Source organism: Ambystoma mexicanum, chromosome 11 (genome assembly GCF_040938575.1).
Source record: "Ambystoma mexicanum isolate Mex_15411 chromosome 11, UKY_AmexF1_1, whole genome shotgun sequence".
Lineage (NCBI taxonomy): Eukaryota > Metazoa > Chordata > Amphibia > Caudata > Ambystomatidae > Ambystoma > Ambystoma mexicanum.
In genome coordinates, this window is record NC_090934.1 from 221,883,796 (window position 1) to 221,911,774 (window position 27,979).

Genomic DNA, 27,979 nt, shown 5'->3' on the forward strand with positions numbered 1-27,979 from the left:
GCAGTGCTGGGGTGGGACGACCAAGACAAGCTGAAAATCAGACTGGATCCCAGCACCAAAGATCAAGTCCTGTCAGTCAGGGTGACGAGCGGACCTGTTGTCAAAAGCGACTACCCAACACTTTTCCCGGAGGAGCCGGGGCACATCAAGGGTTTTCTGCACAAAATAGTGCTCAAAAGGAATGCGGTCCCTGTAAAGCACCGAGTGAGGCCAGTACCAGCCACGGCAAGGGACATCCTTAGAAGTCAGTTGGAAAAGATGAAAATGGAGGGTGTCATAGAAGAAATCGAAGCATCTGAATGGCTGAGCCCTGTCGTGCTTATAAAGAAACCCCAATCACAGGAACTCAGGGTATGCATAGATCTACGCAGCTTAAACTTGGAAGTCATCACAGATAACTACCCTCTTCCAAGCATAAATGAACTCATTCTGTTAATGAAGGAAGCCAGAATATTTTCAAAACTGGACATGAGGAATGCATACCACCAAATACAGCTACATGAAGAGTCGAAACCCCTCACGGCATTCATTACTCCATTTGGCACATACCAATTCACCAAAATGCCATTCGGGTTGTCATCAGCAGCGTCGGCTTTCCAACGCATGATGGATGTTTTGCTAAAGAAAGTCAAAAACGTGGTGTACTTCCAGGATGACATCCTCGTGTATGCGGAGGATGAACAAACGCATGACGCCATGTTAAGAATTGTCCTAAACAAGCTACAAGAAGCAGGGGTGCGGTTACGGTATGAGAAATGCCTGTTCAGAGTGAAAGAATTTGAATACTTAGGATACAAGATTTCAGAAAAAGGTATCAGTCCCAAACAGAATCTCATGCAAGCAATCATTAAAGCAGCGGAACCAAACAGCAAAGAGGAAGTAAGGTCATTTCTGGGGCTGGCTGAGTACTATGCGAAGTTCATACCGAAGTTTTCCGAGACCACGGCACCCCTTCGAGATGTACTCAAAAAGGGCTCGGAATTTGTATGGCAAGAACCCCAAAAGACGGCGATGGTGAATATAAAACAGCTTATCATAGATGCACCATGCCTTCAACCGTTTAATCCGGCGTGGGCAACAGTCGTCACCACCGACACCAGTGCTTATGGACTGGGGGCAGTGCTAACACAAAAGAAAGGTGACACTGAACACGTTGTGGCCTTTGCATCGAAGGCATTATCGGAGGCGGAACAGAACTACTCCACCATTGAAAAAGAGATGTTGGCCTGCGCATGGGCGGTGGAACATTTCAGGACGTATGTATGGGGCACCAAATTCAAGCTGGTGACTGATCATAAGCCCCTTATCCATATGCTCAGCCCGGGAGGCTCAAAAGTATCCAAGCCCAGATTGGCACGCATTGCAGCCAAGCTGCAAGAGTACACGTTTGAGATCCAACATATCTCAGGCTGGAAAAATTCACAAGCTGACTGCATGTCGAGACTGCCGGAGGGTAAGGATAAGGCCACCACGTTCCTTCATGGAGAATGCATAGTTGCATCCATCATGGACTTGAGAGCGCCAGTTTACCTGGAACTCAGTGAGAGACACTGGGAAGAGGAAGACGGGAAAGACCCCACCATGGCCATGATTTGCAAATGGACCAAGGAAGGTTGGCCAAGTGAAAAGGCGTTACCCGAGGGCATGAGACCCTACTGGAAGGTGTCGGACGAACTATCTGAAACGGAGGGGATAATTATGAAGTCAGACCAGATTATTCCTCCCACAGGAATGAGAAGAATCATCCTATGTAGAGCCCACGCGGGCCACTTGGGAAACACCATGACCCGTCGCAGAGTGAGAGAGGCCTACTGGTGGCCATCCATGGACCAGGAAATTCGATCCATGATAGAACGTTGCCATGAATGTCTCAACAGCGACAAGAGACTTAAGGTCCGCCAAGCACCCCTAATACCCACGGAAATTCCAGAAGCTGTGTGGTCAAAGGTTGGCATTGACTTCATAGGGCCTTTGGAAGCAATGGCACCTGAACACCGGTACGGCATAGTACTGGTGGATTACCTATCCAAGTGGGTGGAGGCCGCGTTCGTCCCGAACATAACCACGGCAACCGTTATAGAAGTACTTACGGAAATATTTCAGAGGGAAGGCCTCCCCAAGGAAGTAGTCACAGACAACGGGGTGCAACTAGTCTCAAAAGACATGGAGGAATTCTTAAAAAGGAATCACATAAAACAAAAGAAAGCAGCCCTATATCACCCCCAAGCAAATGGGCTTGTAGAGAGGGCCAACAGGTTCATAAAAGGCGCCATCCAATTGGCAACGGCTTCGGGCATGGACCCGCTCAAAACCACCAAGGAGGCCATAGCGACCCACAGACTCACACCAAATGGGATCACCCAAATATCCCCGCTCAAAATGTTGAGAGGGAGGAGTGCGGCATCCACGCTGATTCCACCATGGTTGTCGAAAATACGAGAAGATGAAGCGGTGGACATGGCAGAAGTAGTCTGGAGAATCGAAAGCAATAGAACACGCATGAAATCATGGAGTGATCGGAGAAGAAGAAGCAAACAATCGTCTGACATAGGAAAAGGAGACCTGGTTAAAATCCAGTTACCGAAGAAAGATCAAGTCACAGGGTCTCGGTTTAGCCGACCCATTAAAGTGATTCACAAAGGAGCAAATCATGTTCGCACGGAAGACGGGCGAGCGTGGAATCTCGAAAGAGTGGCACTATACCAGAAGACTCGAGGAAGAGCGAAGACCCCGGAGAGATCACGAACGGAAACCGAAAGAGACCACGGAGCAGGTGAAGAAAGAGAACCAGAAGGAGACGACAGAGAGAGGGTGGAAACCGAGGTCGAACCGGAAGCACTGGGTGCAGATCCCGATCAGGAACAACAGGAGAATTGCACCCGAACTGATGATCGGCCCAGAAGAGAACACAGAAGACCGGTGAGATACAATGACTATGTTTTACAATGATTTCGCTGTGCATTGAAAAAGGGAGATGTATAGAGATATCGCGAGAGCGCGCGCTCTCGCGAAATCTCGCCGCGGACCTTAGCTTTGCCCCCGCGCGCTTCGCGCGCACTACGGGACGAACGGAGGACGCAACAAGGTGCGCCCTGCTGAGCCCTCGAGTTACGGGGCACGCTCCTTATCAATCTGGGACACAGACATTAAGGCCACAACCTCCCAGCCACCTTCAGCCCGTTGGCTATTATTAGTAAGGCACACATGTTGTGTGCATCCTGCATGAAACTTGTGAGAGAATAAATACGACGTTACAAGACCAGAGGCTCCTGTCCTTATTACAAGTAATTTACTACACAGTGGAACCTGCTGTCCTAGAAGGCAGGGGAGGTGCAGAGCCGCAGCGGCTTCTCCTGCGTGTTGGGCCGAGCTAGCAGCTCAGCATTCTAAACCTGGAACAGAGGAGGGGCGGATGGCCTGGGTGAGCGCAGCACGCAGGCGCAACGCCCGTTCTAACCTCACACTCTGCTGGGAAATGTAGGCCTACGTTTACCATTCTCACAAGAACTACGTTTCGATAGTAAACCGAATGCAGGAAACTATTTGGCACCCCTTCCGGCACACGAAAGAACCTGTCATTTCCAGTATTCAAAAGCATTTTCCAAATGCTGCACACCTTTTTTTCAAAACGTTGCTCTCGCATATTGCTGTAGAAAGGCCTCTCTAAAAGAGATCACTCCGCTAGCTGTATTGCAGTACAACAGGAATTAACACTTTGTGCGTTACGAATTGCAAGTCACAGCATTTCCAGCTGTCACAACAACCACAAAGACTGATTCTTGGAACCCCTTTCTTCTTATAGCAATTGTTTTGGCAAAATTTGATGGATTATGCCACCGAAAGGCGCCAAAACCAAAAAATAATTAGTAAGATCCTACACTGCCTCTCCTTGTAGATCTTGAGCTATCTGTGTCCTCTTACTCCTTCCAGTGTGGGTGGGTGACACCTTCCCTGACTTTGCCTCCCTTTGCCACCAAGCCCCAAAAAAGAGGCTTTGCTAGTGTAGGCAGGGATTTTTAAAATCCTCATGTCGGAAGGTATTCTCCCAGCATGCCCTTCCTCCACCATGTGACCTTACTCCTCCTCTTCTTGTCTCAGCCCCACTCACATGTAGCCAGAGGGGCATCCCTCCATAGTGGTAGTGCCTCTGTTGCCATCTACTGGGGTGGGTACATTCTCTGAAACATAGTAGTGTACCCCAACCTCACCCTCAGTGAAGGCGCAGGCCAGCACTCAAGTCGAGGGTGCACAGTGTCCACCCACTTTTTTCAGAGGGCGGACGCTGACCCCCGTTTATTTTAGAGGCCGTGTGTAAAACAAAAAACATTGGCTGACTTTTCTATGCCGACCTCGGGACTCGAACCACGGTTGCCACAGGCCGGACACTTCACCACAGCACCAGATAGCCACCACTGCACCAGATAGCCTGAGGAGAAACAACAGACAACTAAAGCTGAAATGTCACATTTCAGGACTGCAGGTTCCAAGGAAAACATCGGTATTGATTCTCCGAGTTTAAAACATGCACACCTTTTATTACTTTCAAAACACTATTAGAAGAAAATATCCTCTTTGTTTTTTTGTGTGTCTTGATTTTATGAAAGGCAAAGGCCATTCTTCCTGTACAATTTGTATGGTTATGCAAACCCAATTGAATGAAAATTGCATATTTCATATTGATATGCTAATTTCTGGTGATGTCACATCCCATTCTGTATGCTAATGAGTCCACCCACTTTTTTTTTAGGGCTTGACCCCTGGAGACTGTCTAGGGTCTGGATCTTTACCACACCAAAAGGAAACTCCTTCATTTCTTTTCAGTATGTTCACAATAAACATGTACAAGTAAAAAAAAGTAGCTAGGACAGAGAGGCAAACATGGGTTTAAGGTGGATAATTCATTTATATGAGACTTAGCTTGAGTTGTCTCTGTTGCTCCGCTCCTCCACACATCCTACTATCTTCTCCCACCCACTCATGGCCAACATGGCACAAGAGACACAAAACACAGGGCACCGCACAACCTATCTTTCCCCTTCAGGGAAAATGAAAATGAATCTATCTACCCCTGACCACAAAGCCAAAGTAACAACTACAAGACCCCATAATCCTGAAACCGCATTATGGGTCTTACAAAACAACTGCCACATGTGGTCACTGCATTGCCGACATCCACCCTTCTTCATGCTCAAGACACTGCCCTTGCTGCAGGTCTACACAACTTCCTTCATTACCGCTTACCACAACTTCTGGTTCAAATTCCCTTCTTCCGGTATCACTGCCTAAGACCAACACATCTAAAATGTCACGCCAGTCGCATCACTTGCGTCCCTCTCTTGCGCACATCTTGACATCGGCCAACTTTCCACCCTCTTCCATTACTCAGCCTAACAGAATTCCTCATGACTGGATTTATTTTGTGCATCAGATCCAATCTAGATCTCTTTTCACAGTCTTGCCTGGAAATCTTAGCCTACTCCGTGTGCCACCGGCCACCGGGGTAGCATTGTTTCTAGCCTTCAGAACCAGGCAACACCTTGCTCCATCTTTGTGCCTCTGCCCTATTGTCTTTAGATGATTTCTATCAAGTCTTCCCTTAATACTATCCACTCTGGGGATTGGATCCTGGATATCTTGCGCTGGTGAGTATAATGAAGTAAACATAATTTCCCAAGTTTTCACATAAAGGATTTAATTGGTATTTTGGGTAGGTCAGCCGACACATGTTTCGACCCATCTAGGTCTTTCTCAAGGCTAAATTATTTCTGGACTGCCCACGGTTGGTGGATGGGTTGGTTTGCTGATTAGGAGAATCCCAGTTCTGCTCAGCCCAATCGGATCTCTTGTGCTTGGTCTCTTTAATCAGTGTTGACACAAATATCAGTGGCTCAGCAATCCTATATATGCGTGCCCCGGTGGGCTTTGCTGAGCTGGGCCTTTCGGCTCACAGCCTGCTCGGCTGGTCTGCTGGTCGGCTGGTCTGCTGGTTGCGAATCAGGATTTTCCTAATCAGCAATCCAACCCACCCACCAACCGTGGGCAATGCAGATGTAATTTAGCCTTCAGAAAGACCTGTACGAGTCGAAACATGTGGCCTACCCAAACTACCAATGAAATTCTTTATATGAAAATTTGGGAAACTAGGTTTACTTCATTACACTCACCAGCGCAAGATATCTGAGGTCCAATCCTATCTGCTAATGCAGGAGGCGTGGGCAACACGATGTCCTCGGGCTGTTGTGCGCTATATAAATACAAATAAAACGAAACAAACCTCTACCACCGTGAGCTTGCTGCTAACTCAATCTACCCAAAACCTGATTTAACAGAGACCATACACCTAATTATCCAGTGATGCACAAGTAGATTCAGCCTCTAATCCCACCTTTGTATCATTAACCATCCACTCTGTACCACATCCATAACAAATGAAGAGAGTCCTGTAACACTGTGTGGAGTGGTAAGATATGACCACAACATCACCGGTAACATGCTCTCAATTGATCGATCAATGCACACCTTCCATATGTTTGTTTGTTTGTTTTATTACTTATATTGCGCACCAGACCCAAGGGTATTAGGGCGCATTGCATACGACATCTTACAGCTTGGTTACATAACAGTTTGAATACATAAATAGAACAATAACTATACATAGCAGAGCATATCAATGACATATATACATAAAGTATATATCATGCGATTGGTGGATTGCACTTGACCATTACTTCGAGGTTCATATAGAGTAGAGGTCTTTTGAGCAATCAAGCATTTAAGCAGATACTCGTCCCATTGCATGTAAACTGCACACCACTGTCACTTTGCAATATCCCCTGGACCCCTCTCTTGTGACTACTTTGTTCAAATTGTGTGCTGCATTTTTAACATAGGCTGACTTACAAATGTCAGTCATATCTCTTTTATTAAAACAATGTATTAGAACCACAGCTTATCAGTGAGTAGCAAGAAGAATGTGGAACCGGCTCCGCCAGTCCACTGAAGCCTTTTCAACGGGCCAGCCCAGGCAGGTACAGTCTGCGTAGCACCCTAGAAACCCAGTGCTTGTCTGCTACATTTCAGTACTACATACATGGACGCACGCTTCCACCTGCGTCTCCATGCATGGACACCAAAACATTTCCTGCAAGTTCCTCTTCCACCCACATGCAGATAAGGCACTACAAAAGGTTAAGAGTGTTGTTTGATCGCGTGGCCGGGATCTCATAGCTATCAAGCCCCGCTATGCCAGCACAATTGCTGTAATGGCACAGAGATTAACTATGTATTATGGGGTAGCCAGTGCTTAATATGTGGGTGTGTTTGCCAGGGATCACCCCGGCACTTACTTATGAGTCTCAGCACTTATTGTCTCAGACTCACTTTAATTATGAAGTGGTGATAGTCAGTGCATCCATCAACCACAATGAGTAGGTGTAAGCTGTAGTGTAACCCCAAATATGTTGACGTTGTGGGGAGCAGCTATGGGTGGTGGCAGCAGTGGTGGGGAACTGCCCACCAAGCAGTATCACAGGAATACTAGAAAATATTTGTGCCCTGGCAATTATTTTTTTTTACAAATTAAGCACTGGGGGTACTCCTGCCCTCTGCAACTTTTGTTCTATTGCCAGGCCCATTTCCAGGTCCCTGCATCACCCTTTGTGTTCTTATTTGCTCTAGACAGGACACAGAAAAGCCAGAAGTTGTCTTCACCAAAAGATCGGAAGACTTCTCTGCTGCACCCAGGCAACATATAGTGCTGTTTAGGATTCACTCATCTGACAATTTCTCTAGACAATTCCGATCTATGAAAGTGTTTTCCAAATAGGTGCTCCCCTGCTCCTCCAGAACCATCAAGGACCACATTGCCACCCTCGTCCCAGCCATGGCTGATTTCTGCAATCACTCCTTCCCCACTGGATCATTTCCCTCTTGCCTCAAGCCCTCCCTTGTGCATCCCCTCCTAAAAAAGCCATCTGCCGACCCTACATGCCCGGCAAACTATGGCCCGATTTCTATTACTCCTTTCCTGGGCAAACTCTTGGAAAAGCTGCACATCTCCCAGCTTACCCTCCACACTGAATATGTTGGCTGCCTGCATGACCATCAGTCTGGCTTGAGAGCAGCCAGATGCATGGAAACAGCTCTCTTGAACACCTGTGAAGATCTGCTCTCTAACATTCACTTCAGCTCTCCGTCTGTCCTTATTCTCCCTCACCTTTCCTCTGCTTTTGAAAAGGTCAATCACTCCACCCTGATCAACCGACTCCATGTGAACTTGAGCATCATGGATCGTGCCCTGGCGTGGCTGACCTCCCTCCTCCTGGACCATCCCTCCCAGCTCCAACTTGGGTCCTTTCTCTCCAGCACACCTTTCTCCACACGTGGTGTCCGCCAGGGCTCTCTCCTCTATCCTCTCATCCTGGCTCTTCAATGTCTATCTGGCCCCTTTGTCCCTCCTGATCACCACCTTCTCTTCTAACTTTCAGTGTTATGCAGATGACACTCCGCTCTCTTGCAGGCTTCCCTCAGCCTCCTCTTCTCCCATGCTTATCACTGACTGTCTTTATGAGATTCAGGATTGGTGCGGCCCCACTGATCTTCGTCTTAATGCTAGTAAGATGCAGATTTCTCATTGGGACCCCTGCTCCAGCTTTCCCTCTCTCACTCTAGCTGCCCTCCTTGGGCCCTCTACCCTTGCCTTCCTCTGAGGCATAAAACCTTGGTGTCAACTTCAACTCCACTATCTCATACTCTCCGTACATCACAGACCTTACCATAAAGGCCCACTTCCAGCTGGAACCTCCTGAGAGGAATTCTACCTTGTCTCACTTTCCACCAGAAGCTCACTATCTCCAGAGCCCTGGTTCTCTCCAGACTGCACTACTGCAACAGCCTCTTTCTCAATCTGCCTACTTCTACTCTTTGCCCCCTGCAACTAATCCAAAACAGGAATGCGAGACTTATCCTTGGCCTAAAGCCCAGGGACCATATCTCTCCATCCCTGAACTCGCTCAATTGGCTCCCAGTGGCTGCAAGGATGGAGTTCAAGACCCTCTGCATCATCCCGAAGGCTTTCTGGGCCAGGGTCCCACACTCCATCTAACTCTCTCTTCAAAAATACCTTCCTGCTAGAGCCCTTCACTCAGCTACCTCCAACTCCATGAGGGTCAGACGCTTCTCCAGGCAGAGAGTGGCGGGTAGGTCTCTGTCCTCCGCAGGTGCCTCCTTCTGGAACAGCCTCCCTGCCCCTCTCAGACTTGAGCCAGATCACATCAAGTTCCCAGAAGTAGCTCAAGACCTTCCTTTTCGCCTCAGCCTTCTCTCTCTCGCTCCCTTGCTAACTTACCTGTTGCTGTGCCGACAGGTTTCTTGGCTCCTTCAGAGTCACACTGGGTACCTGGCCCCTCCATTAACGGTGTCCTTTGCACTGCCTCTGGGCCTACGGCGCACTTGGGGCTGTAACTGTAACCCCTACAGGCCCCCTGCCTCCTGCACTTACCCAGAGCAGCGTTTCCCGGGCTGCGCTTACTCAGAGCCATGCTCTGATTGCACTTCACCCTCTCCTGCCCCCTGCACTTCTCATTGTTGCACTTGCACGATCCGAATGACACAAAGCCTAGTAGGATTGTTTGTCTTGTCCCCCCTATGTCCTCCCTCCCTTGTCTTGTTGCGCCTAGAAACACTTGTGTACAGACACGTTATACATGCCATATCCTATCATATCATATCATAGCACATTTTGTTCTTTTCCAGGTTTGTTGAGTAGCCCTGCATATATATGATCCGTACGTAACCTGTGATTATTCCTTTTATTTAGGGCAACATGTGCTCCCAGAATAAAGACGAATAGGAGAGAGGACGCAAGCAAACCTCCTCTACACCCAGCCGTAGGAATATTGGTCCTTAACCACCCATTCGAACCCAAGAAGTGTTGAAAGAATAACTACAACAGACCCTTTCATATACTTACCCCACCGCTGTGACCTCTTCCAAACCCACTAACTTGAGGGTGTCAATGTGGGCTTTGGGCCTCGTGTTGGGGAAGGATCCCGGATAACACTTTGAGAGTTCTGAGGGTTTGTACCCTTGATAACACTTTTAGGGTTCGCCTTTGGGATCCAAGAAAACAGCTGAGTTGCCAAATCCTTTTGCCTTCTGGATCCTGGCCCTGGGACAGCTCATAATCGTTGGGCCCAGGGTAAGGACATGAGCCAGACGGAGAGCCCTCAGGGGCAGCCCGAAGTGCCCCGCACCCGCCCCAACATGTCGAAGGATACTGACAGTGAGTCTCTGCTGGACCTGACTTTCCTGACGGAGGAGGAGCAAAGGGCCATCGTCAAGGTGCTGAGCAGGGATACGCAGCTCAGGCAGAAGGACGAGTGGCGCATACGGTAAGAACAAATAATCTTGCTTACTTTTGGGGTAGGAGTCTGGGACCACTGAATAGTGTATGTGAAATCATCTGTAGGACAAGGCCTAAATTCAGTCTATAAGGAGAATAAAAAAAGGGAGGAGGGGTGAATAAGACCCTGAGAGAGTAAGTGAAAAAAAAGAATCTGAGTTAGTGGGAAATAGATAAGAAGAGGGCTAGGGACTCAGCAGTGACACCACAAATAAGAGGATCAAAGAGTGGAATACAGTAAAGAAACTGGTACGAGAACCAGAAATAAGTGCAACAAATGGAGAAATACAATCAGAAAACAGGAGGGAGTTATGAAGGGAAAAATATAGCCAGTGGAGTGAGAGAAAAATAAGTGGGATAGAGTGAGGAAAAGAGAAAGAGGACTAAGGGCAGTGAAGGGTGCAATAATGTACTGCACCCAGATACCTCAGGGTCGGGAGCGCCATATAAATAAACAAACAAACAAACAAACAATATAGCAATGAAGAAGGGAGGAGACCCAGCTGCAAGAGCAATGACGGGAGGATTGGATCTAGGAATGAGAGAGTGTGGGCAACATTAATGAGAGCTGGAGCTGGGAAACTGAAAGGATGTTCAGGAATAGGGTTCCTCGGGGGGCAGGGGGGTAATTCAGTTCTTTTAGGATTCCACAGGGTTCTCCTCGAATTTCCTAGTTTTCTGACATTGTATGGTTCCCTTGTATCTCTTGTTAGTTTGTGAGGCCTCAATTTGTGCATAATGACAAGTAGGAGGGATGTTTTTACAGGTAGCTTTGGTCTTCAGCGTTCTATGAGCATGCGCTTGATTGTGGGGATTCAGGGTTCAACAGAGGGAACCAAGGGAGTCCACGCCTTCCCCACTTCCCTGGGTTCTTACACTTCTTTGTACTGAGTTCAAGCTCCATTCAGCATGCCCTTTTCACCTTATCTCCGTCATGTCATTACTTATGTTTTCCAGGGTCTTCTAAGTTCCTCTTATATGCTCTTGTTTCTTGGTCTTCACATTCCCAGGGATTCCATAGCATGTTTGTGTGTGTGTCTCCTGTTCTTCCAGGATTCCACACTATATCCTCATGTGTGTATTGCCACTTTTCTTTTTATTTAAAAAGAAACAGTGTGTCTAGTTTTTACAATAAACTTTCACACTACAATGCAAATGAAACCAAATGCACATTATCATGCGACAAACAAAAATGTGATATATTGCAAACATAGCACAGTCACATACTAGAGTTATCCATTAAGCTGGCATGGGAGTGGATCCATTGGCACACAAATTCTGTATTCCTATTCGAGCCTAAGGTGTAACATACATTACGACTATCATCATTGTCACTCATAAGATACATCGCCCTAAACCCATCAGGGCCCCGTGGGTGGGTACCCCGACCTCCCAGATCGCTCTCCAATCTGCTTCACCCTGCAGCATTTTGTTTTTTAGTTCCTCAAATATGTGTGTCAGCAAGGTCATGAGGGCAATTATTAGATTCTCATTCGTAGTCATCATCAGTCTTATCCAAAGGTTATCTGCTAGTACCCGGGAGGTCGAGTGGGAAAAGTCTCCCCGGAGACAGATTCCTTTGTCTTGACATGCCGGCCATTCCAAGACCAAATGAAATAGGGATTCAATTGAAGCTAGGCCACAAGCACGACAGCCTCACATTTCTCTACAAATATGAAGTTTTGGTCCCACGACTTCCAACGTCGGCAGAGTATTCAGACGAAGGTTAGATAAATATCCCTGTGCTTCTTGGAGGGAAATGTTTGTATACAACATTTGGCTCGTTTGACGAGGTACGAAGGCGTCGATTGTTTTTATATAATTGCAACCTGCCAAGATCTTCATAATCAGACATTCTATCCCACCGCGTTATTGTGTTTTTTATGACGAAGGGGCTGTCTTCCTTCTCCAGTTGTATCATAGTTGTAAAGATCTTGCAATTATTATAACATTTTGGCAGAAAAGATTTATGATCAGAGATAGTTTGCATACGTTCTTTTACATAGGAGCCCAGTGAATGTTCTTCACCTTCCCTTATTTTGGTTAGTAGGGACGGAGATCTGTTTATGTGTTGTGTTGTGCTCACCATGGTGTCAAACCCAGTTCTAATCTAATTACACTGATCGGGGTAGATTTTGGAAGATTCACCACTATTTTCCATATTTTGCTTTCTAGGCGATCTAGGGAAGATTGATCCACAAAGAATATTAATCCACCTCCATACAATATGGTTGCCGTTATCTTAAGCTTGTATAACTCTATAAGTGGCACTAAAGAGTATGCACAGAGGTTCCCGTTTAGTACTTTCATCAGACTAATCGATGCATTAAGTTTCCCCTCCATCCTCCCCATTTGGGTTTTAAGATGTTCTTTTGTAGAGATCGGAAAACCTAGACAATTTCTACTGGTAACTTGCTTAATTGCAGTTTAATTTACTTGCCATGTGTATCTACTACATGAGTGTTTGTTTGTGAATGTCATAGCGTAGGATTTCGCTGTGTTGATTTTCTGATGGTTTGTTGCAAGAAAGGCACGGACCCCTTCAAGGACCCCATCTAGGCGCATACCCACCCCATGCCAGGCTTTCCTTCAATACGTCGGCTAAGTATAAATTGAAGATAGTTGGAGCCACTACACATCCCTGTGTCAACCCTTTAGTAATAGGGATTATATTGGGCAGCTCCCCTTGACTATTTTTCTGATTTTTATTGAGTTGTCTCTGTACAGCTGTTGGCTCATTCTTAGTAGTCCCTTGTCAATACCCCAACATCTCAGTTTCGTGCATAGTATTTGGGTATTAACATTGTCGAAGGAAGCGGTCAAGCCCAGCACTGCTACATAGAATGTTTTACCAAAATGGCCTCCAATGTCTGAGGTACATACCGAAAGAGCCACAGCCTTCCTGGACCCGGTCTGCAGAGGACTGAGAATTCTCTCCTTCTATATCCACTTACACAGGTTCTTCAGCACCAATTTGGCAAAGATTTTAGCTGCCGAATGTATCAGAGTGATTGCTCTGTAGTTGGCTGGACTCAATCTCTTGCCGCTCTGGCAGTTGCTATTTGCCAGGATTCTGGGCAGTCCTTGCCCCTGGCAATACACCAAAAACGTCTGAGTAGGAGGTCGGACCAGAGAACTGGATTCTCCTCATAAAATTGGTTCTACACCCCATCCGGACCACAGGCCCTAGAATTCTTAAGTGTGTTAATGGCCATGTTGATGTCTGTAATATCAAAATCATACTTCCAAGTCTCAGGCTTTGTGGTGTGGTCTAGCGCCTGTGGTGGAATTGTGCCCTCAGAATTAAATGTATTATGGTAGTACTCACACCACTCAGCCTCAGATATGCAGCACGATTGTAGGCTTGCCTGTTGGTCATGAGTGCCATTCAGGATTCTTCAGACCGCTCGAGTGTCTTTGCCAACCAACTTCTTGAAAAGAGTTTGATTTTTGGCAATATACACTTTGAGTCTGTGTGTCTTGAGCCAAGAGCTGTATTCTATTTCGAACAGTTTCCCTCCTTTTGAAAGACATTCCCCTTTACAAACATTGGATTTTAGTTTGATCAGTTTCAGCCTGGCCTCCTTTTTCTTATCATTTATACTATGATCACAGACAGAGCACGATTTTGGATAAACAGAGTCATCAGGGGTGGCCGACAAACCAGTTCCAAGGAACCCAGTTTGGATACAATATTGGGAAATTGCACTGGGGTAGTCAGATCATTGTGCTGATCTTAAGGCAGTTCCGCCCACCAAAGGTCAAGTTTGTAATTGGCTTTGTTGGCCTTCCCTATTTTCAGAACGCTACTATTAACAGATTTGTTGGCCCGTCCCTATTAAATACCCATGTCATCCTCCCCCTCAATGTGAGGCAGAGCCTAACGTGATCGCTCAAAGGCGTCGCCTCCACTTTGAATGCATGTATCATTCTCTGATTAACATTACAAAAAAGATGTAGTCGATTGTGGAGGCAGCACCATGGTTCTGCCATGTTGGTATCTTCACCCCCTTTTCCCCGCAGAGTTGGTTTGATTGAGTGAATCCCCATCTAGACACAAACTGTGACCACTCTCTCCCGTGCGCCCCTCTCTTTCCCCCACTCACTGCGGGATTTGGCATAGTGGATGATTCCTCCTCCTCATAACCTTCCCCATCCTCTGTGACCGAGCACTCACAGTTAAAGTCCACCCCCCCTATTATAATAGGCGCAAGGGGGAACAAAGCATACCATTTCATCAGCACATTCTCCAATTCCTCAAGCACCTCCGCAATGGGGGTTGATATTGAATTAAAGAAAATGTTAATGATTAGCAGCCTAGTGATCGGAACAGTTAGGCTTTCCATAATCACTGTTGCCAGAAGAGTGGAGGTCTTGCATGGCCAGTTCTTTATACTGGGGTTCTGGGTAATTTTCACAGCTGTGAGCAGCCCGTCCATAGGACGGCCCCTTGACCCTTTGAAGGCGTGTTTATGATTGATCATCCTGCTATCAATCACGGGGTTCTCCAGCAACCATGTTTCTTGAAAAATAAGGAAGTCATAAGATTATAGTTTACTTGCTTTAGCATGTTTTTATTTTTTACATCCATGTGGTCTCAATATGCCTTCTCCTGCAGATTTTCCTAGCCTTCCAAGTGTTCCTGGCAAGTCCTTGCTCAATATGTCTCCAGGTTCCCAGGGGTTATTGTCCTTGTTTACTAAATCTAGAGGTGTTCCTGGCCTGTCTCTGTATAATATGACTCCAAGTTCTCAGGGTTGCTGCCCTTTACTAGATCTATGTGTGTTCCTGGCCTGTCTCTGTACAATATGAATCCAAGTTCTCAGGGTTCCTGTCCTTTACTAGATCTATGGGTGTTCCTGGCCTGCCTCTGTACAATATGATTCCAAGTTCTCAGGGGTTCCTGTCCTTTACTAGATTTATGTGTGTTCCTGTCCTGTCTCTGTACAATATGACTCCAAGTTCTCAGGGGGTCCTGTCCTTTACTAGATTTATGGGTATTCCTAGCTTGTCTCTGTACAATATGACTCCAAGTTCTCAGGGTTCCTGTCCTTTACTAGATCTATGGGTGTTCCTGGCCTGTCTCTGTACAATATGATTCCAAGTTCTCAGGGGTTCCTGTCCTTTACTAGATTTATGTGTTTTCCTGTCCTGTCTCTGTACAATATGACTCCAAGTTCTCAGGGGTCCCTGTCCTTTACTAGATCTATGGGTTTTCCTGGCTTGTCTCTGTACAATATGACTCCAAGCTCTCAGGGTTCCTGTCCTTTACTAGATCTATGTGTGTTCCTGTCCTGTCTCTGTACAATATGACTCCAAGTTCTCAGGGTTCCTGTCCTTAACTAGATCTATGGGTGTTCCTGGCCTGTCTCTGTACAATATGACTCCAAGTTCTGAGGGGATCTTTTTCTTGTTTACTAGATCTAGAGGTGTTCCTATTGTGTCTCTATACAAGGGGCCTCATTACACGGACGGCGGTAAGGGTTAACGATCACCATTAATGGTAACGGTGACCGTTAACCCTTACCGCCGTACTACGAGGTCCCTTTGCAGGTTGGGGAATTTAACACCTGCTTTTTGCAGGTGTTAAAACCCAACCCTCAAAGGGACCTTGGTGCTAATTACGGCACCGCAAATTTGCGGTACCGTAATTAGCCCCTTCCCCATTCCCATTATGCCCTATGGGGCAAAAATGGGAATGGGGAAGGGCAATGGTGGAAGGGGGAATTACCACCCCACCAACCTTGGAGTAGGGCGGTAATTCCCCTTTCTGCCAAGGCGGTGCCGGTAATTTACCGGCATGGACCAAGGTGCACCTTGGTCCACCGCCTACCTTGTAATGAGGCCCAATGTGTTCCCAGGTTCTCAGGGGTTCTTGTCCTTGTTCACTAGAACTACAGTTCTTCCTGGTGTCAATATTTTCAAATTGACTCCAAGTTCTCAGGGGTTCCTCTCCTCATTTCCCACAGGTCAGCGATGACAAGGTCAATCCCCTCGAGTAACTCGCAGCAGAGGACGAGGCCTGCAACAACCAATGTTTCTCTAGTGGTTAATTTATCCACATTTATACTAACAAAACCAGAAGAGCAAATTTTACAGAAAGGCCTCGCGTTTGTTCCTACTGCTTACTATGATCCATTCCAAACAAGAATAGAGGTCAGTCAACTTATGAGGAAGATCAGATTGAAACAATTCTTTACCGAAAATACACCAGGAAAACAAGATGCCACAGACCTTAAGCCACCGTCTCAATTCTATCCTCCATATTGCACTAACACAGTGGAGCCCACGACTTTTGAACAAGCCTTACTCAAGAGCATTAGTAAAATGGAAGAAAACATTCCATTCAGACATTCCAACTGCACTAAGCAACAACTGATAGCACTAAAAACCTTCGCTGACAATGAAGACATTGTCAGAAAACCAGCAGATAAGGGCGGAGCGACGGTTGTTATGAACAAATCAGATTATGATAACATGGTTCAAGTTTTGCTGCAAGACCCCACGAACTATCGGAGTCTCCCAGGCAACCCTACCAATCAATTGAAAAACCAAATCAATACCATCATTGAAGAAGCAGAGGCAGAGGAATATATAAGCACCAAAGAAGCAGATTCCTCTAAAAAACCGCTTGGCAGAGATATGGAGAGAAGAGATGGAAGTGAGAGGGCTCGCAATGTTAAACGGTCACACGCAGGGTGACATTCCAGCTAAGTCCACATGGCAGCGCGATGGGCAAAGTTCCACTATCGATTACTTGTTTGTATCCGATACGTTGCATAGAAAAATAAAAACTATGAAAATCCGCTCAATGCCCAACAGTGCCCCTGAGTGTTGTGTTTGGGTTCGTCAAGGTTCTTGTCATGGTCTACCAGTGTTCCTGTCATGTCCTTGCACCCTCAATCTTCTTGTGCCCAGTCTTGTGAAACTACTTGTGCTCATGCTCATTTGATGGACCTCCAGGGTCTTTCTGCAATGATATTGGGGTGCACCCTGTCCATGTGTGAACGCTGCCAGTATAAATGCTGACCACAGCATTACCCATCACTCCCTTGTATACGAGTAGAAGGGCATGGGGTTTTGGTGGTTGAAATGTATTTACCAATTGTAAGAATATAAAACACATGGAATTCCACCACCGGTGTTACTTGCCTGCGGCATTCATGCAGTGGCATTCAGACCCAACACAGTAATGCTTGGTTGGTGAGGTATTCCACTGAGAGCCATGGCAAAGGGGAATTGCTCTGAGATCTCTGCATGATCACACTCGGGCAGCTTGAAAAGGAGTTGCTGGGCTGAAAGCTGCTCTGTAATGAACAAAGGCTGCTGGCCTTTAGAAATGATCAAAGGCAGATTTATTTACAAAGGTCTTAGAGTGAATCACAGAAAATGAAAAGACATGTAACAGAACACTGGTTAGAAGTGACTGAAAGGAGGATCCCGGCTGGAAAAAGTCCAATAGCTCAACAACAACTAGAGAAAATGCCAAGGGCAGTTCTTTGATATTCAGGATAAATCGTTGGGTAAAACTCAGCCTTATATTTATTTCTTTTTATTTATTTATTTATTGTTTACGTGTTAGGTGCTTATACAGGAAGTAAATACTGTTTCAAAGTGCCCACTGGGCAACAGGGAGGGGACAAGGGGATGTTAAAATTATTGAAATACATAAAAATATTACGGGAGGGGGAGATTAACTACTATGCATTGTGAGTGTTCAGGACGTGCAAGTGCAGAAGGGAAGGTGAATGGGATCGGTGCTGTGGTGCCCCTGGGTGAGCAACAGTTGAAGTGCAATGTAAAGTAAGTGCGAGCCTCCAAGGTGGAGGATGAGCCGAGGCAAGTGCTGAGGATAAACACAAGCTGGGGGGGATTTGGTGTGGGAGGTTAGGGCCCGAGGTTGCATAGTGCCCTGAACAACAAACAAGCAACTGTCAGATTAGCAGAGGAGAGTGGGGGGAGTAAAGGTAAAGTGGAACGTCTTGAGGAGCTTCTGGAATGTAAGAAAGTCCTGCTCAAGAGTGAGGGGGAGCTTGTTCCAAAGAACGGAGCCGGCTTAGGAAAGAGATCGACCTCCTGCCCACTGTTTAGGGAAACCCTTTACACGTAAAGAGTTGGGGCCAGAGGAGCACAGGGGTTTGGAGGGGTAATATTTAGTGAGAGAGAGTTGCAGATAGTGTGGACCCCGGCCCCAGAAAGACTTGTGGATGATACATAGGGATTTAAATGTATTCAGTGGAGAAACCAGGAGCCAGTGAAATCTTTTTAGGGCAGGAGAGATGTGGTCCCTGGGCTTGAGGCCAAGGATAAGTCATGCTGCCCTATTCTAGATTAGCTGGAGAGGACACAGAGTAGAAGAAGGAAGATTGAGGAGGAGGCTAGTGCAATAGTTACGACTAGAGAGAACCAGGGCTTGGGTAACATTGAGCTTCTGGGGGAAGGTGAGAGGTGGTGCTTCTTGGAAATGTCCTGAGTGTAGGGGGGAGGAGAGTAGTCAAAGACAACTCCAAGGTTTCTGGCTTCAGAGGAGGGAGCAGGGGGAGATCACTTGGAGGAAGGCCAGAGTGAAGTGAAAAAGTCAGGTGCAGGGGTCCCAATCGGAAGGATTTCCATTTTGCTGGCATTGAGGCAGAGATCATTGGAAGTGCACCAGGCATGGATGGTGAAAGGTAGTCAGGGATGATGGAAGGTGCAAAAGGGTCAGCAGGAAGTTTGAAGAAGATTTGATTGCTGCATAACACTGGGAGTTGGGGGAGAATGAGGAGATGAGGAGTGCCAGCTAAAAGGTTAGATATTAAAGAGCCAGGGCAAGAGGATAGAGCCTTGGGGTACACCACAAGAGGAGAAGGAAATAGGATAGGAAAAGGTGCCATGGGTGACTTGAGAGGAGGGGTCAGTAAGGAAGGAGGTCAGCCAGTCCAGTGTCCGCTCGAGATACCAAGGGTGTCGTGGAGCCTTTGTATGAGGATGGAGTGGTTGACCGTGCTCCAGTGTTCCAGGGGTTGCCCGACTGTGTCTCCCATACACTTTCTGGGGCAGCTTTGTTACCTGGAAGCACACCCCGCACCTTCTTTCTGGATATAGCAGCAGAGGTGTCCCATCTCTGTGATGATCTTTCTCATATGGCTTCCATCCAATTCCCCCTTCCACCCTCATGTGGCTCTCTGGCTGTCGGGCCATGCAATGTAAGGAAAGTTAAGGGGGGTGAGGATCCTGCTGTCTGCCTATAGAATGGTTCTTTTCCTGCCAGCCCCTTGTCATTCAGGTAGTAACAACAAGCCCAGGGGAGCAGTAATCAAATGTTGCATCCAACACAGTGCAAGTTAGTTGGAAATTACTCAGGGGAGAGGGGGGAAGCTCTCTGTAAGGAAACCTAGAATTCAATGCTGCATACAAACCCTGCCTGAACATTGGCTGTTGAGAGGCAAACAGAGAGACCAGGGCTCCCCAGCTAGATAGCCCTCCACTCAGCCATCCATAAGTCAGTGCCATCCCTATTGCCAGAAAGCCTGGCAACATAAGAATGAATATATTAAATATGTATAATCTAATAGCATCTAACACACAAAGCAGAAAAAATTATTTTGTTATTTATTTATTTTTCTCTGAATCTCAGTGGGCTATTCCCAACATCAGTAAATACACCACTTAACAATAGCCAAAGCAAAAGGATGAAAATACCCTTCTGCTTTTTAATACAATTATGAAACATACAGTTAAAAATCAATCCCAAGTGTTTGCAACCAGATAGACATTTTACATTAGATAATGCCTAATACTTAGAGTTTTTTAAGGCTATATCTGCACTACAGTGTATAATTGCTTTATTGGCCAATGTAGTGCCAGCCACTAGAAAAGTCTAGCAACGTGTACTGATAACACACAATACATCAATGGAACCTAAGCTCTAAGGTCCTTTTGCACATCTAAAAATGTACAGACAAAAGACTTTGTGAGACCCGGTATAAAGCACAGATCTAAATGAATGAAATAGGTCTATGGCTGATTATTCTGTACACAGATCGTAAAAGTGCATGAGACCCGCTCATGCTATATTAAGGTCGACCGGTTTCATAACCATATCTTATTTAGGTCATCTTCATCAGGACTTTATTCAAAACCGAAGGGTGTTGACTCCCTGTGGGGATAAGCCACTTGCTCCCAATTGTGTGTTTTCTTATTCCTATGACCTAGTGCCAGAGAGAACAGAGAAGAAAAAGGGCTAAATCACTAATCTGTCCCTTTTACCATCATCTTAATTTCTACTGCCATGCATGAATTACTGAATTCAGGAAAGATTATCATACATAGCCAATAAATGTACCAGAGACTGGCTGATACTTATAATCAACACGGCCAAGAAAGTTACAGAACAACTTATGAAAGAACTCAATGACAAAAGTGATGCTATTAAACTCAAGATCTCTCTGGAAATTTACAATGCAAAACGTTCGACTCTTGAAACATCCTTGAAAGAATTCAAAGACTTTGGGCCTCATTACACGGTAGGCGGTGACCCATGGTGCTATTAGCGCCATGGCTCATGCCGGTAAAATACCGGCACCGCCTTGGTGGAAAGTGGATTTACTGCCCCATTCCAAGGTTGGGGGGGCGGTAAATCCCCTTTCCACCATTGCCCTTCCCCATTCCCATTTCTGCCGCGTAGGGCTCTATGGGAATGGGGAAGGCGCTAATTACGGCACCGCAATTTTGCGGTGCCGTAATTAGCTCCGAGGTCCCTTTGCGGGTTGGATTTTAACGCCTGCAAAAAGCAGGCGTTAAATCCCCCAACCCGCAAAGGGACCTCGTAGTAAGGCGGTAAGGATTTACCGGTACCGGTATTTTACTGGTACCAGTAAATCCTTACCGCCATCTGTGTAATGAGGCCCTATAAGTTAAATAAAAAATTGACCAAACTAAAGAAAGATCTGGCAGCATTCTCCCATGAAAAAGTCTATCCGTATGTGGGAACAGATTACTTTACAGAAGAAGCCAAACAGGCTAGACGGGATGCCTCACAGCTCAGATTCCAAAACATGCAGAGAGGTAATAACAGAAACAGATCAGGTTCCTCATCCGGGTCCTCAAACAGCTCAGCAAATTCCAGAGTACGGTTCAATACCAATCGGGCCCTGGCAGCACCCACAAATGCCCCTTTTTTAGGACAACGAGGGGGCAACAAGGGTAATCAGCGATGACAAGGTCAATCCCCTCGAGTAACTCGCAGCAGAGGACGAGGCCTGCAACAACCAATGTTTCTCTAGTGGTTAATTTATCCACATTTATACTAACAAAACCAGAAGAGGAAATTTTACAGAAAGGCCTCGCGTTTGTTCCTACTGCTTACTATGATCCATTCCAAACAAGAATAGTGGTCAGTCAACTTATGAGGAAGATCAGATTGAAACAATTCTTTACCGAAAATACACCAGGAAAACAAGATGCCACAGACCTTAAGCCACCGTCTCAATTCTATCCTCCATATTGCACTAACACAGTGGAGCCCACGACTTTTGAACAAGCCTTACTCAAGAGCATTAGTAAAATGGAAGAAAACATTCCATTCAGACATTCCAACTGCACTAAACAACAACTGATAGCACTAAAAACCTTCGCTGACAATGAAGACATTGTCAGAAAACCAGCAGATAAGGGCGGAGCGACGGTTGTTATGAACAAATCAGATTATGATAACATGGTTCAAGTTTTGCTGCAAGACCCCACGAACTATCGGAGTCTCCCAGGCAACCCTACCAATCAATTGAAAAACCAAATCAATACCATCATTGAAGAAGCAGAGGCAGAGGAATATATAAGCACCAAAGAAGCAGATTCCTCTAAAAAACCGCTTGGCAGAGATATGGAGAGAAGAGATGGAAGTGAGAGGGCTCGCGATGTTAAACGGTCACACGCAGGGTGACATTCCAGCAAAGTCCACATGGCAGCGCGATGGGCAAAGTTCCACTATCGATTACTTGTTTGTATCCGATACATTGCATAGAAAAATAAAAACTATGAAAATCCGCTCAATGCTCAACAGTGATCACGATATGCTGGAACTTAGATTCCTTGACACGAAAGGCCTGCAATGCAATAAGTGGAACTCCAAAGTATTGGTGGAATCCAATCGCCTTCGCTTAAAACTGAAAGAACAGGACGTGGTGAAGATAAGCCACCAGTTTAAGGCAACGACGAAAGAGGTTGAATATACGCCAATTCTGTCTCAGTTCAAAAGCAAGAATCTTGGTCTCAAAAACCAGTCATTTGCGAAAAAACATAGCTTTGACCTTACGATAATGCAACGGAAAAGATCCATGAGAGCAGAGATTCGAAAAAACAATCAGGGCCACAAGTCTGAAAGAACTGCAAAAAACAAAGCGGTTAAACAAGCCTATAAAAACTGGCTTAAAAGTCATCGAGTCGTACTACAGCAAAACGACGCCGAAGCAATGATGAAGATGCTCAGGAATAAGAACAGTGGTGAGTTCTGGCGTACCATCAACTGCATGGAAACCTCACAAATGGCTCTGCAAGCGTGCCCAGTATTAGAAAAGGAGTGGGTCAAGCACTTTACAGACCTATACTCCAAAGACGTTGTTCCAATTGTGCCAATCTCCAACATAACATCATGGAACCTACACTTTACCAAGGATGAAATCCGAGAGATAATTGTGAGAGCTAAAAACTCTCGTGCGCCCGGTCCTGACGGGTTATCTAATTGTATGATCAAACAATTTCCGGACCTATGGACTGATATATGTTATGATCTATTTACGAGAATCAACCAACAAAAGCAAGTCCCAACCTCTTGGAAGACTGGCATTATTGTGCCGATCTTCAAGAAGGGGAATAGAGCATCACCAAAAAACTATCGCCCGGTGGCCTTGCTTGATGTGTTGGGTAAGATTTTTGCATCTCTCTTGCAAGTGCAACTGACTAACTGGGCCAAAACAGCGAAAAAAATAGATGAACGACAAGCGAGCTTTGTGAAATTTGTTGGATGCTCGCTAAACCTGCTGATTCTAAATCTGCTTAAAATGGAAGCCCTAAGAACGAACATGAGAGTGTATCTTGCCTTCGTCGACTTTTCTACGGCCTTCGATATGATCGATCGTGAACTGTTGTGGGAAAAACTAGAGTTGTGGGGTTGCCCGGTTGGCCTACTGTCAGGAAAGGAAGAAGGCGATGGATATGGCAGGGGAAATGTGCACAAAATACACAGTAAACAACCTTGAATATAACAACGTGCATTCAATACCCAAGACTCGTGTATACCACTATAAGAAAAGGAATGTAGGGTAAGCACTTAGAACCTCCTTATGACTGAAAGGAAAGTCGGCAAACTCCTTACCCACTATGCTATTACAGATACTGACAGCGCTAAGCCCACGTAGAGGGCAAACAGGGACAGAATCTGTAAGCTGACACTCTAGACGGTACTGGATAAGGAATTTGGAAACAGTACTCACAAGGACCGGAATGACCACATGAATGCCAGTACTCACGAAGACCGGAAAGACCACTTGGATGTCCGTATTCACGAGGACCGGAAAGACCACTCAGAAGTCAGTACTAACCCACAACCCTGTAAATCAAACAAGAACCCAGAAGGCAGTAAAGGCAAAGAGTGAGGATGACTAAATACCTAAACCCAAGTCAAGAGGCAAGAAGGAATAGTACAGTGTGGAAAACAAAAGATAATCACACAGGGGCTAGTTACAACAGCTTCCCATACCTAATAATAAAATAGGAAATAAATGTAAAAGTGTAAAGGAAAACATGGCATGGATCCCAATAGAAGGCAAGGATCAGGAGCAGTGAAAACGATTTCAAAAGGGAAACTTTCCCACCCATCCAAGGTGAAAAGGCAGGAAACTAAACCTGTAAAGGAAAGATTAATGCAACAAGTCTTTCAGTAGCAAAGGGCAATTTCTAGGAAACAGTGAACACAGGCAATTGGGCTACAGCAAAAGGAAAGCTCAGAGAAAGGCTGCCTGCAGACAGAGAAAGGGAGAAAGGGATTTCCAAAAGGCAGAAATCAATTAGGCATACAAATACGAATTCCAGGACAAGGAACAAGAAACACTAACTAGAACTGGGCACAAAAACTAGGAACCAGGAACAAGGGACCAGTCACGACAGGAACGCTGCAACAATGACCAGCGCTGGACTGAAGCAGACTGAGGCTTTTAAAGCTGCTTAACGAGCACACCCCTCAGGCGTGTCGCCTGCTGCACCTGCAGCCACAGGTGTTGCCTATCCTCCACCCAGCCTTGTCCTGCAAGGGAGGAGGTGAGGCAGTGAGCCAGGCATTCTGGGAAGCATAGTCATTTGATTATAGTAGCAGTAGCATGCTGGCTGCCAAAAACCTGGAATGGATCCGGAAGGGAAGTAATTTGGGAAATAAGGTTTTAGCGCTCCCAATTCATCAGGACACTGTAGCATAAGGTTCGGAGGAAATGTCCAGTAGGGAAGAAACCCCAAAACATGCCCCCAAGTGGCGGGAACGGGAGCGAAGGGAGCGAGCCGTGACACCTACTAGCGGCAATTAAAGAGCTCCACACAAACACCTCAATTGCCATTCGGTTGGATCCTTCAGGAACGTTGTCCACGCAAATCAAGACACTGAAAGGAGTGAAGCAGGGTTGCCCACTAGCAGCCGCGCTTTTCAGTCTATTCATCTCCGATATCGGTGAAGCGATTCAAACAGTGAGATCCTTTCCACCTAATCTCAAGGGATCGAAGATAAACTGGCTGCTGTACGCAGATGATTTAGTAATCCTGGATTTAACACCTATCGGGCTCCAACGCAAACTTGATGCTGTACAGAACTACGTTTACCAGAATAATTTGAAGATCAATACATCTAAAACAGAAATATTGGTGCTCGAGAACTTGAAAACGAGTCACAATTCAAAAGGCTCAAAGTATGCATGGTCTCTAAATCAAGAGAAATTACAGATATCAAAAAGTGTAAAATACCTTGGCATGACACTTAATTCCAGTATCTGTGAGGAGCCTTGGGTGGCCGATTCAAAAAGGAAATGTGGCCAGTTGGCCTGTCAAGGTCTGGTAATTCACAAAAAATACGGGCAATTTTCAATGATACCATTACGCAACTTCTATGAACAAAAAGTAGTACCAATTCTGGTATATGGTGCAGAAAATGCCTTTGGTTGTCCATCAACACATTGGAGTTCACTAGAACATATGTTCTGGTCAAAGACCCTAAATCTACCACCTGGAATCGCAACTGCCTGTATACGGTATGAATTAGCATTAATCTCTTTGCATGCGAGAATATGCTGGAATCAACTTGCACTATTTCGAAAAAAGTGTGTAGAAGCGGGAATATTTCAATTCCAGATATTTCACAAGGCAGCACCAGGAAGTCCAGATATCCTTTCTCAATGGATAAAATGCTGTGAAGATCTTCTGGTGATCAACAACATCAGCTTGCAAATGCTCCATAGTAATCCTGCGGCCGCAAAAGTGCGACTATGGCGTGCTGACTGGATAAATACATGTCGTGAGCGATTGATGGCTAATGCGATGACAGACTCTCCTATGGAAGCAAGAGGGTACAACATCTTGCAAAAATATTTGTCCCGCTTTCCAAACGCAAATGCAAGAAGATTATTTTTACTGTTCCGGTTGAATGCATTAAGAACTAAAGAGCGAACCAGTTATTGGGCGTGTAATGCGGGACAAACCTCTACTTGTCGCTTTTGTAATAAGGAGCTAGAGTCCTTAAAACACTTAGTCCTCTTCTGCTCAGCTCTAAGAGACGCTAGATCAATACATCTGGGCCAATGGTCAGATGCAAATCGTTCTGCGTGTGCAGAAGAGTGGTGGCGGAAAATGTGGAATGGACTGGACATGAAACTAATCTTGCTCTTGACTTCCTTTCTGGCTATTATCGTAGCAAAATTAAAAGAGAATGCAGGTCAATAAGGAGCCGGAGAAATGGGTTGAGAACTCTTAAAAACCATCTTTAAGGGGAAATCTGGGTGACTATCTCTGTCCGAAGGTATGGGGAGAACGAAATCGATCCAGTCGGGGGCATTGATAAATGATGACGGAGTCCGTAAAACTCTTGTTTTGTGTAGATGTTTGTGCAATATTTTAAAGGTTTGTTTTAAACCAATAAAATTAAAAAAAAAAAAAAAAGAAGCAGCTTTTTTGACACCAGCACATCCTCGGATACCAGCGTTTTACGCAATTCCTAAGATTCATTAAAGGTATCACCCCACCCCCTGGGAGACCCATAGTATCTGTGATACAGTCCATTCTTGAACCGTTTTCACAATTTGTAGATCACTTCATCAAAGATGAAGTACCTAAAATGCAAGCTTACATAAAGGACTCCACAGCAATGTTGAATCTCTTGGATACTATTTCTTTAAATCAAGAAACAGAATGGTTAGTCACCATGGACATAGAGTCGTTGTATACAGAAATACCACAACAAGCTACACTCTCCATGGTTCGACACCTCCTGGAATCGGGCATTGAACAACACAATACACCACCCGGATTTATAATTCAATTAGCTGAGATAGCCTTGACAAGAAATTACTTTATCTGCAATGATATTTTCTACCAACAGATATCTGGGACGGCTATGGTGGCAACTTTTCCCCCCAGCCTGGCTAATTTGTTCATCAATGCCTTTGAATGTGATGCATCTATCCAGCCTCAAACCCTTTCCTTGACAAAATAAAAGTCTGGAAGAGGTACATAGATGACATTTTCATGATTTTTAAAGGTACGCAAGCGGAGCTACATGAATTCCATACTTGGCTCAACTTACAAAATCCATTTTTGAAATTCACTTTGGAATTTAACAAAAAAACAATTCAATTCTTGGACCTTAACATCATGGCAATTGAAGAAAAACTGTGTACAAAAGTACATAAAAGAACTACTGACGGGAATTAATTGTTGGCATACTCGAGCTATCATCCACAAGCATTGAAAGATAACCTGCCTTTCGTACAATTTCTCCGATATAGAAGAACATGCACACAAATAACAGACTATGAAGAACAAGGCAAAGACTTGAAGAAACAACTTACTGACAGAGGCTACCCCAAAAGGATCATAGATTCCACGTACAGGAGAACATGCAACATTCCAAGAAGTATAACTCTTTAACAACACTCAAAAATGCCTCCACAGGACAATATTATGGCTGTTTTTAGTTATTCACCCATGTTGAATAAGCTCAGAAAGGAAATTAAGAATCTATGGCCGATTCTCAATACTGGACAACATATTTTGGAAGTACCAAGATTTGCCATCAAAAGGAGGACCAATATTCGGGACAAATTAGTAAAAACGCTAAGTGAAGATAGAGAGAAACATCCTACAACTATCTGGCAAAGTACAGTTCCTACAGGACATTCCCCATGTGGACCCTGCTCTATGTGCTCACAGACAGAGCGCACAAAGGAAATCGATCTTGGACTACGTACCCCCTGGAAACAACGCCAGCTTACTAATTGTAATACAGCAGGAGTCATTTACTTGATAAAATGTCCTTGTAATTTGAAATACATGGGCATAACGATGAGA

The 27,979-nt window shown here is 45.5% G+C and overlaps 1 protein-coding gene across 4 annotated transcripts in view; it reads left to right on the plus strand.

Moving 5' to 3' along the window:
* The window catches only part of SYTL1 (synaptotagmin like 1), a 288,286-nt gene that overhangs the window by 102,291 nt on the left and 158,016 nt on the right, over nt 1–27,979 (plus strand). For 3 of the 4 annotated variants that reach the window (XM_069622898.1, XM_069622895.1, XM_069622896.1), the window contains one exon: nt 9,818–10,391. The exons of the other annotated variant lie outside the window; for it this stretch is intronic. In XM_069622898.1, the coding sequence (XP_069478999.1) occupies nt 10,207–10,391 (185 nt within the window). In that variant the 5' untranslated portion in view covers nt 9,818–10,206. The remainder of the gene's footprint in view (nt 1–9,817; nt 10,392–27,979) is intronic. 4 annotated transcript variants of the gene reach the window in all.